The following is a 17,212-nucleotide window of genomic DNA, read 5'->3' as shown; positions in this document are numbered from 1 at the left end:
AACCCCAATGCTGGCACGTTTTTCTGTTTGAGTTACAGAGCTGAACAAACCGCAAGCCCCTCAACTCAGCTCCTCACCAGCACAGCAGCAAGGACACGAGGAAGACAGGAGACTTGGGGAGTAGCGTCCATCCTGCAGCACGGAGCATTCCTGTTGCACTAGGAGAGCTCTGAATAGCTGTGGTGTCCATACTGGAGTTTCCACTGATACTTGGTGAAGATAATCGCTTCAACATAAGGCATCCACGTTGCATAGGCAGCAGAAATATGTCTCAGACATGGTAGACCTCCTCCTCTTCCATGGCATGGTTGACTTCCCCTTGAAGCTGTCTGAAGGTGGTACGCCTCAGGATCTCCCAGCCACGGTGGGAACTGCTCTGGGATGTGCTCCGGGACACTGAAGGAGTAAATGGGACTAGGTCCTTTTTGCATGGGACCTCCTCATTCATCTCCAGCTTCTCTGAGTTCTTGTCGGAGTCCTCCTTATCCTGGGTTTTAAACGCTTCTGTGTAGCGATGCATCTTTTGCTTGTTGGGATCAAGCCTGTCTTCTACCCTGTAGAAAGGCGAGAAGAAGGTGAATACACTAGAAACATCCCAGCTTCTCAACAGTCACTAGCAGCTCCACCAAGCAGTCCTCTTCTCACGCTACATCCAGCACAGGGCTCACCACATCCAAGGAGGAGCTAGTCACAAGCAGAGGTCCTTTAACTGACTTCTGTTCACACACACATACTATTGAAGAAGACCCACCACCTCCACTGGCTTCTATCCATTCTCCTGAGCATCCCAACATCTTTGCTGGCACTGTTTCCGTTCCCCTTCCCAGTTCTCTGTCCCCTTCACTGATTACCTAGCCGCACCTGATTCTTGGTGGACTTGCTCACTTGACCCCACATATACTTCTCTTCCCAACTGCTCATTAGTCTCTTCTGATTGTGGTCATCTGCCTTTCCCTCCGATTCTCCACAGCTGAGACCCTGGGAAAGACACTCTTCCCCTTGTGCTGCGCATCGCACCTGATGCTCACTCCTTCTAATCCACTTCCCCTCCTTCATTCCACCCAAAAACCTTCCTTCTCTCTTTGGCTGGCTGCTGTCTCTCCCAGGGTAGCACTCTGCCATGCTGTGCACCGGGAACAGCACACATGATTGGATTGTATCAGCACCATTCTCCCCTCATACCCAGTGCAGGGTACATAGACCTCTCAGCTAGAAGCTGTTCCCCACCAAAAACAAGGTGAGTTCTGTAACACTTTATAGACTAAGGGATTTAATTTCAGCAGGCATAAGCTTCGTGAGCCTCAGCCCACTTCCTCAGATGCAGTTGGTAGAAACGATACAGCAAAATAGGAAACACAGAAAACATATAGAAGGCAACATTTACATATCCAAGGGCATAGAAAACAATGGGGTAGGTGGATAGAAGCCGGGTACTTAAGGCTTAATGACAACCATTGAGTAGGAGGTGAGAATGGGTCATCAGAGCAAATGACTTCTTGTTATGAGAGAGCCATTCCAAATGCGTTAGTCTCTGAAGTGCCACAGAACTCTCGTTGTCTTTGCTGTACGCAGACTAACAGGGCTACCCCTCTGGAACTGCTCCCCATCGGTGCTACTACATAGCGGCTTGACTCCAGCAGGCGTGGAATTGACAAGCCTCCTCCATCTGCTGAAACCTGCTGACCACCCCTTTTCTGCAGTGCAATGGCTCCCTCTTTGGGCCTGATGCACAAACCGCAGACGTGTGAAAGGATAAATCCATACATTGGTCTTACTCTCCTCTCAGAGGGCTAAGAAACAGGAGTAAAACCAGTGCAAGTGAGAGGTGAATCAGGCCCAGTGTTATCCGGACCAAAACGAAGAAGTTCTCTTGAAACCCTCGTACAGGACTTAAACCAAAATCCTGGATCTAAACAACTGCAAACTTGGAGGGTTGTGATTGGAATTTGGTCCAAATTTTGTGTCTCGGGTCCCTTCCCTGATGGATACAGTCTACTTTGGAAACACATAACAGTAACTTCATGCTGGGTGGCTCATGTTAGATCCCGGGGTCCTGTCCAAATGCCCTCTTTGTTATTCCTGTCCTGTTTTGGAAATATTTGAAGTGCATTTCAGTGCTGGTGAAAACTACTAGACTGACAGTCCCAGAGACTGAACCTTCTGCTTATCTAATGCACAGGGACAAGCTTCCCCAGCTACACACAACACCGCAACAAATGCTTCTCATACTTGGTGTGTGGGAGTGAAAGAAGAATTCAGGGCCTTCGCCTCTCTACTGAGATTGCCAGGTAGGAAGATGGCTTCTGGGATATGAGCATCTACCCTCAAAGAGCTGAACCGAGCACATCAACTCATTTCACATGGCATGGCACTGAATTGCCTTCCAATGGGACCAGAGCTTGGCCAGCCCTGCCCGAAGCTGGGTTGGGATCTGTATCCTTGAGGGGGACTGGTTTCATCAACCATTCCCTGAGCCACTGGAGCCAGCTACTCCCAGGCTCATCCCCTGCACTATAACGCTGTCCCTTTCTCTTTCTCTGTGCTGCACGATCACATGCAATTCCCTCATGAGTGGGGGAACACTACAGCTGGTCAGAACATTTCAGTCAAAGCAGCTTTTCACTAGAAAATTCTGTTCTGATGAAAATGATTTTTTGTTGTTGTTGTTGCAAAGTCCTACTGATTTCAACAAAATTTCATTTTGGAAAAAAAAATGGAAATCTGTTTTTGTGAACATGTCCAATTGTCCCATTTTGACATTTCTGGAATGAAATGTTTTGATTTTTCATGTTGTTCTGTTTTGAAATTTCCTGGATTTTATATAAAAAAATTATAAAGGGGTTAAAATTTAAGCAAAATGTTTCAAATTTGTCAAAACAAAATCTTTCAATTGACCTGAAATGAATGTGTCTTTGAAATTTTGTTTTGTGAAAAATGACAGAATTTTGGTTTTTGGTCCCAATTCAGTATGAATATTTTTTTGAAATTTTTAAGCTTTTCACAGGATGAAAAATCCATTATCTGACCAGCACTAGTGTGTATATACACGTGCATGCATGCACATCCACAAGGACATGTAGGTGAAGGGACTCACCTAAGGTACCACTGATCCCCCAGTCCGTAATCCCGTCCACAGATTCCAGAGCGAGGCCAGAGGCATCGTGGGAGTTTCCGTTCCAGCATGACTGTAGTGGCAACAACCTTCCCAAATAAAAATGACAGAGGAATGTCAGAAAAAACCCACAAATAACTATCTGAAAAACTTCACTTTGAAATTCATGGACACCTCCATAAGTAGAGTTTAGAGGCACTGGAGGAAAGAGGGACAGCATCTCTATCCTGTCTACTGAAGGGACGCTCACTATTTTTGTTTTAATTTTACCATAGTTTGAGCAAACCATGGACCATCTTCAAACAACAGAAAACAGCAAGTTATTCCCCTTTACACATTGGGGCAGGGAATAAGCCAATCAGTGTACAGGCTATAGGAGATGACACTGTGCGTATGCAAGCGTTACAGCTATGAGCAGGGTGAGTGTCCAGTTACCATCAGGAACGCAATACCCTGCAACTTTAGGAAAGTCAGTCATTAAACTTGCTGGTCTCTCTTGGAAAGACAGGAGGTAGCAGAGAAATTGAAGGTAAACAAATTCAGACAGGAAATAAGATGCACATTTTTAACAGTGAGGGTAATTAACCATTGGAACAATTTACCAAGGGTCATGGTAGATTCTCCATCATTCACAAGTTTTAAATCAAGATTGGATTTTTTTTTAAAGGATATACCCTAGGGATTATTTTGAGGAATTTTTATCGTCTGTGTTCTACAGGAGGTCAAACCAGATGATCACAATGGTCCCTTCTGGCCTTGGAATCCATGACTATGAGGTGGGATAACAATGGAACAGATGGACCTTTGGTGTGGTTGGATTGAACAAGATGCAGGATTCTGGATGAATGGTCTGAGTCAGAATGGAGATTCCTATGTTATACAGACAGCTCTAATCCTATACAATATCTTTCATACAAGCCACATCCCCAAACTCCTGATAATTAAATACAATAATTACAAGAGTGTCAGTGAGTAAAGAATATAAAGAGGTTGGAATGGACAAGAGAGGACAAACACGTTTCTGAGTGGGAATTTGAGATAATATGGAAATGTCGATAGGGCCAGAAGAGGCAGAAAGCTGGTCCAGATGTCAGAAGCTGCAGAGGAGAAGTGTCTCACACTGAGAGTCCCTAGACTGTGTGAAGAGACAGAAAAGATGGTTCCTGATAAGCAGAGGGAGTGAGAGAGGAGACAGACAGACTGGGGCAGCCCTCTGAGGTGGTGGGAGGTTAAACTAGATCCTGAAATGAATGGGAGGTGTGGAGCTGTGAAAGGTTGGGGGTGATATGGCCAGGATTCTCTGCATTGCAGGTGTGAGTAGCTGCCCCTGTCAGCACTTCCATCAGGGCCAGCTCTCCTCATTTCCCCACTGCCTGGCCTAAGATGACGCTGCCCTCACCTGCGCTCTCCAAAGCTCGTCCCGCTCGTGGGCCACACGCCAGTGGGTGTCGCCCATCATGGCGATAAGAAGGTTGAGCATGAGGAGGGCGGCGATGACGGCGAAGGCGAAGTATACCACACTGTACATGAAGGGCAGGTCCACGTTATAGTTTGCAGGCCCATCAATGATGGTGAGGAAGAGCTCGAAGGTGGTGAACAGAGACATGGGGTAGTTGTAGAACTGGCCCAGCTCCGAAGGGTTCTCTGTCTGGAAGATGACGTAGAAGGCTGGAGGGATACAAAGAATGGAAGAGTGAGAAAGTTATGGTCTTGGAGAGTAACATCTTCTGGACAGGGATTGTGTCTATCTGTGTGTGCAGCTCCCAGCATTCTGGGAGCTAACTACTGACGGGGGCCTTTGGGCATTATGGTAATGTAAGTAATTAATAATAAAACAAGCCATGCCGCAGCAGAAGGGCATGTTGGGGAAATTCTAGCATCGTTCCCACAGAACGAGAAGCCATGTGTTGTCACAGCCCTAGCTGGCTCACTCACAGAGGGTAACCTAAACAAGGCTCAATTACCCAGATCAGACATGGAGAGGCAGCAGAGGTAACACAACCTGGTTTTCCAATTATGGTCTCACCTGATGAAAAGCCAAGTATCACCACCGCCATGAGCCAACAGAAGCGCATGAGGTCCCCGAATATCATCTGCAGAGCAAAAAGACAGGTATAGTTCCCATGAGACCTGACTTTCCCAGGAAGCCAAGGACTTCCCCACCTCACTGTGTGATACTAAATATATCTCACTTTACAGGTACGTTGAAGAAAGGAGCAATAGAAAGCCTTTATGGCTAACACCTGTGTCCAGTGGAAAAGGCACACATCTTGCCCATATGGACAAGTCTTGAGCCCTTCTTGTCAAAGAAAAGACATCATCCCCATGCTCTAATGTAAATCCCATTGGAGGATGTCTGCTTTTCTGGTTCCCACAGTCTGGACTTGTGTACTGGGATCAGTCTCTGTGTAACAAGGCTGTGTTGTCCTTACCTTCTGTATCATGATGGTGAAGGGTCCCAGCATCTGAAAGCCTCGTGCGAAGTACATGACATTGCACCAGCCCAGCACCAGGGCGAAGGACATGGGGACCACTTCTCCGGTGGTGCTGGTGAGACGCATCACCATGGTCACCAGGATCATACAGGCATAAGTGATGCTGTAGAGGAAGAGGGAGAGTCAGGAGGATCAGCATGGGAATCACATCATCCTTCTTTCCTTTTTGTTCACACACAGGTACAGAGTAACATCTGTTCCACACGTGGATGATAATGAATGCTGTATGCTCATCTGTGCATACTCACTTGCCTGGCTGTCAGGCATCATTCTCTCTCTCTCTCTCTCTCTCTCTCTCTCTCTCTCTCATGCACACGAGCTGATGCAGAAAGAGAAAGAACCCCCCCCAAAAAAGGAACACCCAGAAGAGGAGAGGGGGCAGGGCTAGTGACAAGGTAATGAACAGCTGGAGAGAAAACGAGAGACAGGCTATTTATGAGATTTGGAGAGGTGGAACTCACATGATGACGTGGAACGGTCCTCCCAGGATGGTTTGTCCAAAGTACTTGGTCGCTCCAACTCTAAGAATATCTGGAATCTAAGAGGAATGGTCTGTTAGGTTTGCGGCTCAGCTTCTGATCATCCAAGAAAATGACCAGAATGATCATGCCCAACCTTCACCGAGTTCTGATCTTCAATTAACAATGCGTTGAACTGGATATTCAGGGCTGAAAAGCAGCCACGCATGGGGGGGAACATGGAAGCTATTTAAGAGCACAGGGCATTACACAAACATCCCAGATCCAGTCCCAGCTAGGTTTGGCCAGACAATGGGGCCAACACTCTAACTCTTCTCTCAAGTGTCTGAAACCCTTAGCGACAAGTGGTCACAAGCTCAGGTCTGATCTGAGAGGTGGCACTTCCAGTCGTCTAGTGCTCTGTAGGTCAACGCTGAGGCACTTAGGGTCAGAGACTGGCTCCTACTGAGTCACCAGCACAGGCCAGTTTCCGTTTAGCTTAAGTAAGAGTTCTCTTGATTAGAACCTAAGTTGGGATGGCTCAGACGGTTGCCTTTACCTCCAGGATCAATATCACTACAGCTCCAATCACTGTGATCATCTCCCCGACCAGCCTGAGCTCATCCTCATACATCACATAGGATTCCTGAAAGGAGAACAAGAGGGGCTAGTGGTTGGTAAGGGGGAATGCTATAGGACCTGGAGAGGCCATGACAGCCATCCAGGCCCAACCCAACCTGAGCACCCAAGCCATCAGGACATGGAGAACTTCCCCAACCATATTCCTTCCCTGAGAAAGAGCAGGGGGTGAGGAAATGAAAGAAGGCGTTGCTGCAGCTACTAAGGTCAAGAGACACTAGGATTTCCCTGATTTAATAGGTCAGGACGGTGCCCTCCAACCCCATCCATGTGGCCCTCCAATCCCCAAACACAATGCACCTGCAGAATTTTCTGGACGTAGATGGTGTTGTCTCTCTCATTTGTTTTGTTTTCTGATCGAGGCTTCAGAGGTCGGTAGACACAGCACATGGTGAAGCAAATCATGTACAGCACATAGAACAAGGCCAGGAAACAGAAATAGGGACGTCCATACATGTTCCACTTCAGGCTCACCAACTCCTTCACAGGGGTCAGGTCTAAGATCTGACGGGCCTGAGAGAGAGAGAGAGAGATTTGGTTATTAGCTGTGAGAGACAGTTGTTTATGGGCAGTGTCTGCAGTAGTTCCTGGGAGGATATTAACACAAGCTATTTTCTCCAAAGGCACCTCAGCATGAGGACACTATATTCATCTCATACACAAGTGAATTCTCAGTGCAAGTTGCATTAGCCCAGCTGCCCATAAGACTGTTGGGACAAAGTGCTAAGAAAATAGGGAACACCATTGCACTGTCTGCAGGATGGACTAGATAGCTGGATGGGTTTTATTTGTTAAGAGGTATAGGTGTGTGTGTGTGTTGGAGACCATGGGGGAAATTGACTAAACTACTCTGCAGCTCTGCACTTACTATCCTGATGTGTTGCTCTGCACTGCTAAATAGCTAGTGGGCTCTAGCCAGAGGTAGATGTATTTCTGCAGTGAGTGAACGATCCCTATAAAACCTGTGGGGATGTAAGGCACTGCAGAAAAGAAACTGTATTATTGAAAATGATCATAAAACTCATTTTTATGGTCTCCTCAATCTAGAAAATTCTCTACCTCTTTTATGAGCCATTTTATACACTGTATGATGTGTTTACAGTAGGGATGGGCTAACCTCACAATGTTGATAGTTTTTGAACTTTGTGAACTGTTCTGGAGGTTCATAGGGTGCACAAGACTAGTTCAAGTTCATGAATTTTCTTTTCCTGTGATTGGAAGTTGTTTTGAAAACTGATTCAATGAAAGCTAAAGGGAACCTTGTGCTATATAAGAGAGGGAAACCTGCCACTGTAAAAAACATAGTCCAGTCATCAAAGGAAAGGACGGGAAGTCAGAAGATTGGGTTCTATTTCCAGTTATGGCACAGATTTCTCAAGTGACCTTGTGTAAGTCACTTAAGTCAAAGTTTTCAGACAGCGTCCCACTTAGGCACCTAAATAAATGGTATGTTTTCCAAAGGCACTTTTATTGACTTCACTTGGAGTTGTGTGCAGTGTAGTTGTAGCTGTGTTGATCTCAGGATATTAGAGAGACAAGGGGCGTGAGATAATATCTTTTCTCTCTCCCCAACAGAAGTTGGTCCAGTAAAAGATATTCCTAACCCACCCTGTCACTTGGAGTTGTGGGAATTCTGCATCTGTGGAAAACTTGTCACCAAGGCTGAAAAATTCTGGCCTTGCCTGTTTCCCCCCTCTGTAAAGTAGGTATGATACTTCAGTTAACTTATTGGGGGGAAGGGGCTGAGAGGCTTGTGGCCAGAACTTTCCCCTTCTCCTTAGAAGATTAACTAAAGCTCTAAGATGAAGACCATGCTCAACAATTCTGCTCCTCTGGGACAATGGAACTTTCTACTGTCAGTATAAAGCTCATTTGCACAGGGTTCAGTCCCAAACTGTGGAACGAACTCCCACAAGAACTAAGGACCATCACAACCTCACTGTCATCTCCTCCAAGTGCAAGGTGTACTTCTTCAACCTGCCTTCCCTGACACAAACACAGCAGTGTACACATTGTAAAAACAAAACTAAACCCTCCTCTGGACGCATGACAGACGTTAGCCTCCTCACTTAATGCATTGTGGAAAAGGCATTCACATACTACAATGATGAAGGTAGTGTAAGAACTTAAATTGCATCGAATAGAGAGCATTAGGACCTGTTTACTGCTGAGCTCTTTGGAATACCTGGCCCTTAATTCTCTAATATTTGTAAAGCATGCAGAGATCCTCAGGGGGAGGTATGCTAGGAGGGGCAACTGTTGTTTTTATTACTATAAATGGGATCATCAATCAACGTTTGCTAATGGGGAAGCATCCATCAGCACATAGAATAGTTGACTCCAAGAAATGATGGCATCCCTGTCACTTGAGGCATTTGAAATAACCCTGGAAAAAAGCCTTCCTGCCTTGGCTAGGAAAGATGTACTCGGAATGGGGACATGGAGAAATGGGAGTAGGAATATATTGTGATCATATTCACTATGGCCACCTTTACATTTTTAGGAAGTCACAAACAGAATTTCCAGTAGCTGCTGCTGGATGAAGTTCTTCCTGCAAAGGAGCAGGTTTGATTCTTGCCTTTGTAGGTTTCTAACATTCTCACATCAAACGTTTTGTTGGCATTAAACCATTAGGAGAAGAAAGGGAGAGGGCTGGAAGACAGTTGACTGGGAAAAACAGCAAAAGAAAAACAGGCTAGAGAAAACAAGAGAAACAAGTGATAACTATACAAAGGGATTGGCTTGTTTGTTCACCAGCCAAGGAGTTCATCGATATAAAAAAATCCTACAAATGTGCGGCAATCTTTTTATTGAGGTTTTAACTGCAAGAGTAAAAATAACACTGCACGGTTTTTTAGTTTTCGTATGTGTGCTTTTTCCACAACAATATTAATGTGCCTACATGCTATTACCAACTGAAATCAAGCCTGCAACTACAGAACAAAAATAAGAAAAAAGTTCATAGATCTGCCATAGAAACAGACTGAGAAAGTCAGTTACAGCTTTTCAGTAAGCAATGCTAAGCAAGTCCTTGTGCGAAGCTTCTAAATTAGAGAGAGTTCTTTCATAGGAACAGTCTGAAACATACTCTTATGGGAAAAGCCCATAGAATTTAAAAGGCATGAAACCAGTGGGATTCTATAGAAATGTCTCTGAATGTCCTATCCGATGGAACAGAGAATGACACATGTTCTACAGAATTTCTATACCGATATATAATATTTGTTAGAGAAGTATGTCCCTTCTCTAGAATTGTACAGTTTGGTTTACAAGTTTGACTGCCTTTGACGTCAAAGCCATGGCCATAGAAAGGAGATATTTTATATATTTGAACTGAAAAACAAAGCCAAAAGATTGACCCAGAAGCCAGTTCTCTTCAGTCACTTCACTGTAGCGATGTAGGCCCTGATCCTCAGAGGTTGTAAATCAGTATAATTCAACTGAAGTAAATGGAATTATGCTGACGTACTCCAGATGGCCCTGAGATTCAGTTTTGCTCTCCCATATGTGAATGTAACGCCCATTGACTTCAGCAGAAAGTACCTCCATGCATGTAAAGGCAGAATTAGGTACATAGCTGGTATGCTTATGTGGATCAAAGTCTGCTTCAGAGGTGAAGAGAAACAGTCTATACAGACGTCAGTCATAACACGAGAGTCAAAGTCAGTTGCATGCTGCTTCAGCAGAACTCAGCATATGATGTTATTTCACTTGCAATTCCTTCACATATAAAAAAAATGAACCTCAGAGAATTTATTGGTTTGCTCTCAAAGATAGTTTACAAGGTTGGCAAGGTTAACAAGCTCCTCACTAGCAAACAATTTACGTTTCCAAGAGTTCACAGTAGGTTTGCCACTTGTGATCTGAAGGTGAGTGAGTTCTTTCTCCAAAAAGGAAGATGGATGGCAGATTTCTAACTCATTTAGAATTACTTTGAGTTATGACAGTTCCTTCAAGAGACAGCAAGAGAATGAGAGTCTATTATTTTTCTAGGAAGGACTTTAAGTAATCCTATGAGCTTGGTTCCCAAAGATTTAGGATCACGAGACAACACATAAACACTGAAATACAGGAGTCCTTGGTATCAGATATTTTTAGGGCCAGGAAGCAGGTAAATCTTTCCAGATTTGATTAGCCATGGACAGCAAGTAAGAGTCTCAGGCCAATAAAATATTATATTTGCATATTTTAAACAATCTGTACATTTGTTGCCCAGTACCCATTTGCTTCAGCTGCATCAAGTCCTAGATGTCTGCTCTAAGACTGAGATTTTTGTTTAAGATACTTGCAGACATATGGGGCCAAATTCAGAAATATAAGGTAGACACCCTTACATGCAGTTAAGTCTCCCGTAAATCTATTTACAGGTGTATAGGGGTGTCCAGCTTTGGGCAGTTTATGTACCAGAAGCAGGAAAAAGGTGTAAGTTAAAGTAAGGGATGAAAGGCTACTTTAAACTACACATTCTTACAATACCCTAGTTTTGATTCACTTGCTACACTCCCTCTTCTGAGCCCTTACATCACTCCAGCTAAGACTCCCTTAGATTTGGTGGGTGCTGTGTATGGGGTGTGCATAGCTAAGTTACATGCTGGTAAGTGAGTGTGAGTCTAAGGGCTTGTCTGGACGATGAGTTAGCGTGTGGGAAGCTGGGCTGTAAATCCACAGCGCATTAACTGGGCATGTGGACCCTGTACCACACACCAAAAGTTCCTTCGTGCACTTTGATCTACTCTACTTTGGAACAGGAATAGATCAAGGGGCACGAGGGAACTTTTAGCCCACCTCCACACTATGAGCTAGGGGTGCGATGCCTTGGTTTGCCTGCACATACTCCACTCACTCTCACCAGGCTAGCACAAGTATAAATAGCAGGGTAGCCACATTTGCACAGGCAGTGGCAGCGTGGGCATGGCTGAACCGTGCTGAGTACAAACCTGTCTGAAACTGGCGGAGCCAGGCATTTGCTGACATTACCCGTGCTACTGCGGCTACATTAATCGCTATTCTCACACTAGCTTGATGAGCGCTAATGAGAGGATGTGTGCACGAGCTGGGGAATCGCACCCTAGCTCACAGTGTACAGGTACCCTTAGTGTGTGCTACAGGGTCCACTGGCCAGTTAATGTGCAGCAGGCTAGCACACTGTGGATTTACACTGCAGCTCGCCACACACTCACTATTTGTCTAGACAGGCCTCTAGTGTGCAAACAGGGGTTACCAAAACCCTTAGCTAGAGATCCGCTTATAAGTGTTTAATTTCTATTCCATAAACAGATTACAATTATTCCTGAAGACATGGATTATTACCTGAATACAGGATTTTGTCTTGAAAACAATCTAGAATAAGCTTTATTAAAATCCTCTGGTTGCCTAAAATGATGTTGAGTGTATTACTGCAGCTGGCTGATACTGAGCTAGTCCAGTTACGGTGGCAGAGGTGAGGACCTGTGAGGCTAATACACAGCTGAACCAAAATGAACATAACAGAATCTAAAATGAGGAGATTTAGCTTTTCGTGACTCCCCAACCATCTGCCAGGGGCCTGCTCCTCCTCTCATATTAATGTAATCCAGAAGTAATGCAACTGATGTCCATATCCCACTGAACTGAGTGTCAGTGACAGATTCTGCTACTGACTTCTCCTGTGACTTGTGCAATGCACTTAATGCAACATTTTCAAAAGCATCTAAGTGACTTAACAGTCTAAGGCCCATTTTCAACTGGGACTTTAGTGCTTTTGGAAATGTTACCCTTAATCTCTCTGTGCCTTGGCTCCCAGGTGTAAACATTTCTCCCATTCTTTTCTGTTTGCACTGTAAAAGGGCAAGGATTATCTCTGATTTTGTGTTTGTACAGTGCCCAGCACAATAGGACTCTGATCTCGGTTGGAACCTTGAGATGCTAGTGCAAATAACTAATAATAATGGGGTTACACCAGTGCAAAAGTGGGTGTGTAAATCACAGCAGGATGTGAATGGCAAACAGCACTTTAAAGGATGATCCATAGGTGTATGGGATGGAAAAAGAAGGGCTAGTCTATTAGTGCAGATTCTGGCAAAAATGTCATTCTCAATGTTTGAGGGAATGTTATTGGATAGTAAGATCCTCTATTTGGGAAAATGGCTGTCTGGACATTATTTAGCTTATGGCATCAAGAATTGTGGCTCTGCAAATGCACGCGTCTTTCATAGACTCATAGAAGATTAGGGTTGGAAGGGTCCTCAGAAGGTCATCTAGTCCAACCCCCTGCTCAAAACAGAAACAACACCAACTAAATCGTCCCAGCCAGAATAATTCTTTGGAAGAGAGGGAGTCATCAGACTTTATTTTAAATGTTTGGATTAGTCTTTTGGATTGGCTGTAAGGTAGTTTTTATAGATCTATTTCAGCATGTATTCTGTCCTCCTCTAAATGCTCACAGATACCAACACATGCAAGAATTTAAGGGATTCTGAATATACGCAAACATTTTCAGCATATCTCCCAGGTCTTCTAATAGCTGGAAGAGGTATCATTCATTTTTGATCTAGGACCATCCATTTCATAAGTGTGACTAGACCTTTGCTGTATGGAAATTACATAACATGACTAACAATGCACTGGATTTGTTTCCGCTTCTTATAATTTCAGTATTTATTGACATTTTCCATAGAGTAGGAGGTCTAGTTCGTTACTTGTTGATGTCATTACAATTAATGCTTTAGGACACTTATTGAGCCCTGAAGATATTTGTGTTTTCTTTGTAAGGAAACCTGTTGTTGGAGGTATCTTTTTCCCCAACGTCAAGCCTGGATGGGTTTTACCCAGTTTTGTTTCAGAAGATAATTTGGAATATTAGTTAATGAGGGACCTAATAATCAAACTTCACTTATCTTCCAGCCCAGGATCTCAAAGCGGCTCAATAAACGTCACAGAAAGCCTCACAACACCCCATGTGATAGGCAAGGAGTATCACAGCTGCACAGAGTAATTCTTATTCATGTCTTTGAGACTAGAATCAGAGTCTACGGTATAACTGCTGTGGTAGAATCATATTCACTGTGTCACAAAGGGTGTGGTACATTTCACTTGTTCCCTGTTTCAGACAGACAAGAAGTGAACAGTATGGAACAGCTGCACAGCTGGAACCTTCAGTGTCCAGTTGCATAGTTCCTTTCATAACAACCACTTTCTGTACAGAGACTCTGATCCCCCAGTGTACCTCTCTCTTCTTGGTTGAGACAACGAGCTCCAGGAAGGACTGGTCTTCACCCCAGGAGTCAATTTCTGTGAGGTCATAAAGGACAGAGGTCACGGGGCCAAAAGACCACAGAGTGTGCTTTCGCTTCTGCATGAGGTGCTGAAACATCTGAGGAGCAAGGAAAGCAATAGTGGGGAATCAGTCAATGCCCAAACAATCATGCAACTCACGCTACACTTGGACCAAATTGGTTACAACCAGTTTCACACAAAATTTGGATCTTTTTGCAGTTTCCACATCTTTCAGAAGTTTGCTTTTCTGTGACTGTGACAAAATGGCTGATACTGCATTATCAAACTCCACAGTCAACCACCTGGCCATGCACGATGTTGACGCCTCGCCTCATTCAGAAGATGTCATTTTTAGCACTTTCAAACAAAAATAAAATCACAAAAAAGGCAAATTTTGGGGTGAAACGAGCTCATTTATAAGAAAATGTTTTTAAAAATTAGCCCCTCGTCCCTCACAAGTTCATGCAGCTTCACCTGTTGTCACAAATATTCCACACACATCTGTCTAGGATGACACGGGGGTCTGCTATTCCAGAAAACATCAGTGGCCACTCATCCTAATACCTGGCCTGCAACGATGGCCAATAAGAAATACTTTGCAGACAGTCATTAAGCCCCAATATTCACATCTGTGTATTTCCCATGTATCTAGCAATACAATACTATGGTGAGAGAGGAGGAATTTCTTCCTCATCCCCCGCTGATGGTCAATTTATTCCTTGCAGTAGGAGGATTGGCAGCCATGTAGTTTAGCCTCTCTGGTGTCACTACCAACTCTGGTCTATGTCTTTAGCTGGTGTAAATTAGCTCAGCCTCAGCAACTTGAGCTGAGGATCTGGTCCTCAGTTCTCATTTGTGTAAGTGACTAATCGAGTGTTGAGCCTGTGTGACAGATTTCGTCCAAATTGTCCTTATCTTTTTTTTTTTTAATTTACTAAGATATTTGACTGAATGCCAACTTGTGACAATGGATTCCACAGCTTAATTACATGTTGGTCACAAAAAAACATTCCCTTTAATCTGTTTTAAAGGCAATCTGGAAACATGGGTAAAGTGTTCTTGTCCTTTATTGATACATCAAAAGGAGTCCTGAACTTTTTTTCTTTATTTGTTTAGGGAAAAGTTTAGATAATTCCCTCCCTCCCCCCTCCGGTTTTGTTATTAAATTAGAAATTCAGTTCTTGTCTACACTGTTTTTCTTGGAAGACTGGCTGGTTGGAGAACTACTAACTCTGTAGTATCAAGAGTAATGAAGGTGAGGTAATGGAGAGTGCTTAAAATTCTTTGTTTTTTGTTGGATTTTTTTTGGTAACATCTATTTAACTCAAGTGGCTGACAAAGAGTTTAAGGAATATCTCTTTGTCTAAAATCCACACTCCAGTTCCTTCCATTAAGGACTAAGAAAGTTCTCACACAAGTTCCCTGGTCCTCCATGAAGATCCCAGAAAAGGAGGGAAGACAAGACTTGATATTCCTTTTCTATGCACTTAATAGGCTTCCTGGTTGCCAGTCGCCATAGGCAGAGAACCCTTGACCTACCCATTTCTGAAAGCCTCCTGTAAAGAGCTACTGTGTTGTGCATGAACTCACCACAGTGTTGCCTTCAACTCCAGCCAGTTTGAATGGAGTGAGCCCCTCGTTGTTTGGAATTGAGTCCAGGGATCCCAGCTCCCTATCGCTCTTGTCATAGGAGAGAAGCAGGTTGTACATCTGGCAGGCAAAAGTCTTGTTGGGCTGGAGAACCAGGATGTGGAGAACGGTGTTCCCTATGGAGGAAGCAATGCAGGGATTACGGTACATTATATAGACTAGAACAGCTGCTGTGCAGTGAAAATAATTATTGATTAACAAAACTAAGGAGTTTATAATTGATTGACAACGTGAACATCTTCTTACATTTTCCTAGCACCCTCCAAGCCAGGGACTGCATGTGGAGTAAAGTAATTGCTCAGTGTGTGTAAGGGTGGCAGAACCTGGCCATATGCAAGTCACTTGGCCATGCAGAGCTCTTACCTAGAGAGTCTTGTGCTCTGATGTCAGCTCCATTTTCAATGAGCAACCGGACGATCTCCTCACTCCCCATACAGGCAGCAAATGATAGAACATGCTCCCCTGAAGAGGAAGCAACAGACGGAAAGTGAGACTCAGACCACAAGGAAATACACACATGAGCCAGACTGGATATATATGGGAATCTATCCCTGGTGAGTCTAAGCTTGGGAAGGGAAAAGAGTTACCCAGAAGTTCAAGAAATCCCCACCCCGGAAAAAAAAAAGTCTTACTACTAAAGTGCAACCCATTCCACCCCACAGTCAAGATGACAGAATGGGTAGCAGTTAGGGGAGACCCAGGCTCTCAGAAGGGATAGGTTTAGTCAGATGACAGGCTAGAGAAACACCATCAATTGCTTTGCGCTGCTAGGATGATTGGCGGTTAAATGAATTTGAGTGTCTGGTAGAAAGTGTGTAACTGAGAACCCTGGAGAGCAGAGCCCTGTATTTACCCAGAGCGGGTACAGCCTGGGCAACATCAGTGCAAGCCTCCCTACAATCCCTCCATCACCCAATCCTCTACTAGAGAGCAGGAGAAGAAACCCAGTCTGTCCTGGGAGCTGCAGACAGGGCCATACCAAAGTAGATGAGGTTATGGGTGCTGCTCCTGAAGAAGAGTCCAGTGGCCTGTGGGCTGGAGACGTTGGCCCCCTTCTTGAGCAAAGCCTTCACCAGATTAATATTCTGATTCACTGCGGCGATATGGAGAGCTGTCTGCCCTGCAACACACATGCACCCGGATAAAACACATCCTTCAGGAAATCCACCTAGCCACTAAAGCAGAGATCAGTAATCGGTGCCCAGGTTTATTGCGTGTATATTGTGAAGCTTATGAGTTCTGCCACTTGCCAGGCAGATGCGCAGGCTGCACATTTGATGTTTCCTTGATGGAGATAGAAAAGACACTCGGGCAGCTTGAATGATGGCTTTCAGTGGGGCAGAGATGTGCCAGGCTTCTCTGGCAAGTGGACTCAGAGACCAACTGCTCAGACTGAGACTCTGTTATCTCTCCAGGGAATGAATAGCAAATTAAGCTGTGACTAGAAAGGGACACCACCTCCAATTCCCAAAACAGAGATTGGGATTTAAACCCTCTGTATTTATTTTTTCCCCACTATTTTAGGGAGGGATATTATTGTTTTGAATTCTAGTTTGGCATTCCTTTTTCTGCAACCACACTTATTCTTTCAGACCTGATTCTAT

General features: G+C 44.3%; 1 protein-coding gene across 1 annotated transcript in view; it reads right to left on the bottom strand.

Moving 5' to 3' along the window:
• Positions 1 to 271: 271 nt before the first annotated feature.
• The window catches only part of LOC137166537 (transient receptor potential cation channel subfamily V member 6-like), a 31,192-nt gene continuing 14,251 nt past the window's right edge, over positions 272 to 17,212 (bottom strand). The window contains exons 4-15 of the mRNA XM_067568308.1: positions 16,588 to 16,728; positions 15,972 to 16,070; positions 15,549 to 15,724; positions 13,909 to 14,055; positions 7,005 to 7,217; positions 6,625 to 6,711; positions 6,069 to 6,145; positions 5,545 to 5,710; positions 5,139 to 5,205; positions 4,512 to 4,780; positions 3,095 to 3,201; positions 272 to 554 (exon numbers count right to left, since the gene is read on the bottom strand). Of these exons, the coding sequence (XP_067424409.1) occupies positions 272 to 554; positions 3,095 to 3,201; positions 4,512 to 4,780; positions 5,139 to 5,205; positions 5,545 to 5,710; positions 6,069 to 6,145; positions 6,625 to 6,711; positions 7,005 to 7,217; positions 13,909 to 14,055; positions 15,549 to 15,724; positions 15,972 to 16,070; positions 16,588 to 16,728 (1,832 nt within the window). The remainder of the gene's footprint in view (positions 555 to 3,094; positions 3,202 to 4,511; positions 4,781 to 5,138; positions 5,206 to 5,544; positions 5,711 to 6,068; positions 6,146 to 6,624; positions 6,712 to 7,004; positions 7,218 to 13,908; positions 14,056 to 15,548; positions 15,725 to 15,971; positions 16,071 to 16,587; positions 16,729 to 17,212) is intronic.

Source organism: Emydura macquarii, unplaced genomic scaffold (assembly GCF_026122565.2).
Source record: "Emydura macquarii macquarii isolate MOO-44397 ecotype Brisbane River unplaced genomic scaffold, CSIRO-AGI_Emac_v2 contig_2871, whole genome shotgun sequence".
In the NCBI taxonomy this organism is placed as follows: Eukaryota; Metazoa; Chordata; order Testudines; family Chelidae; genus Emydura; species Emydura macquarii.
This window is presented reverse-complemented; position numbering and strand designations above follow the sequence as displayed.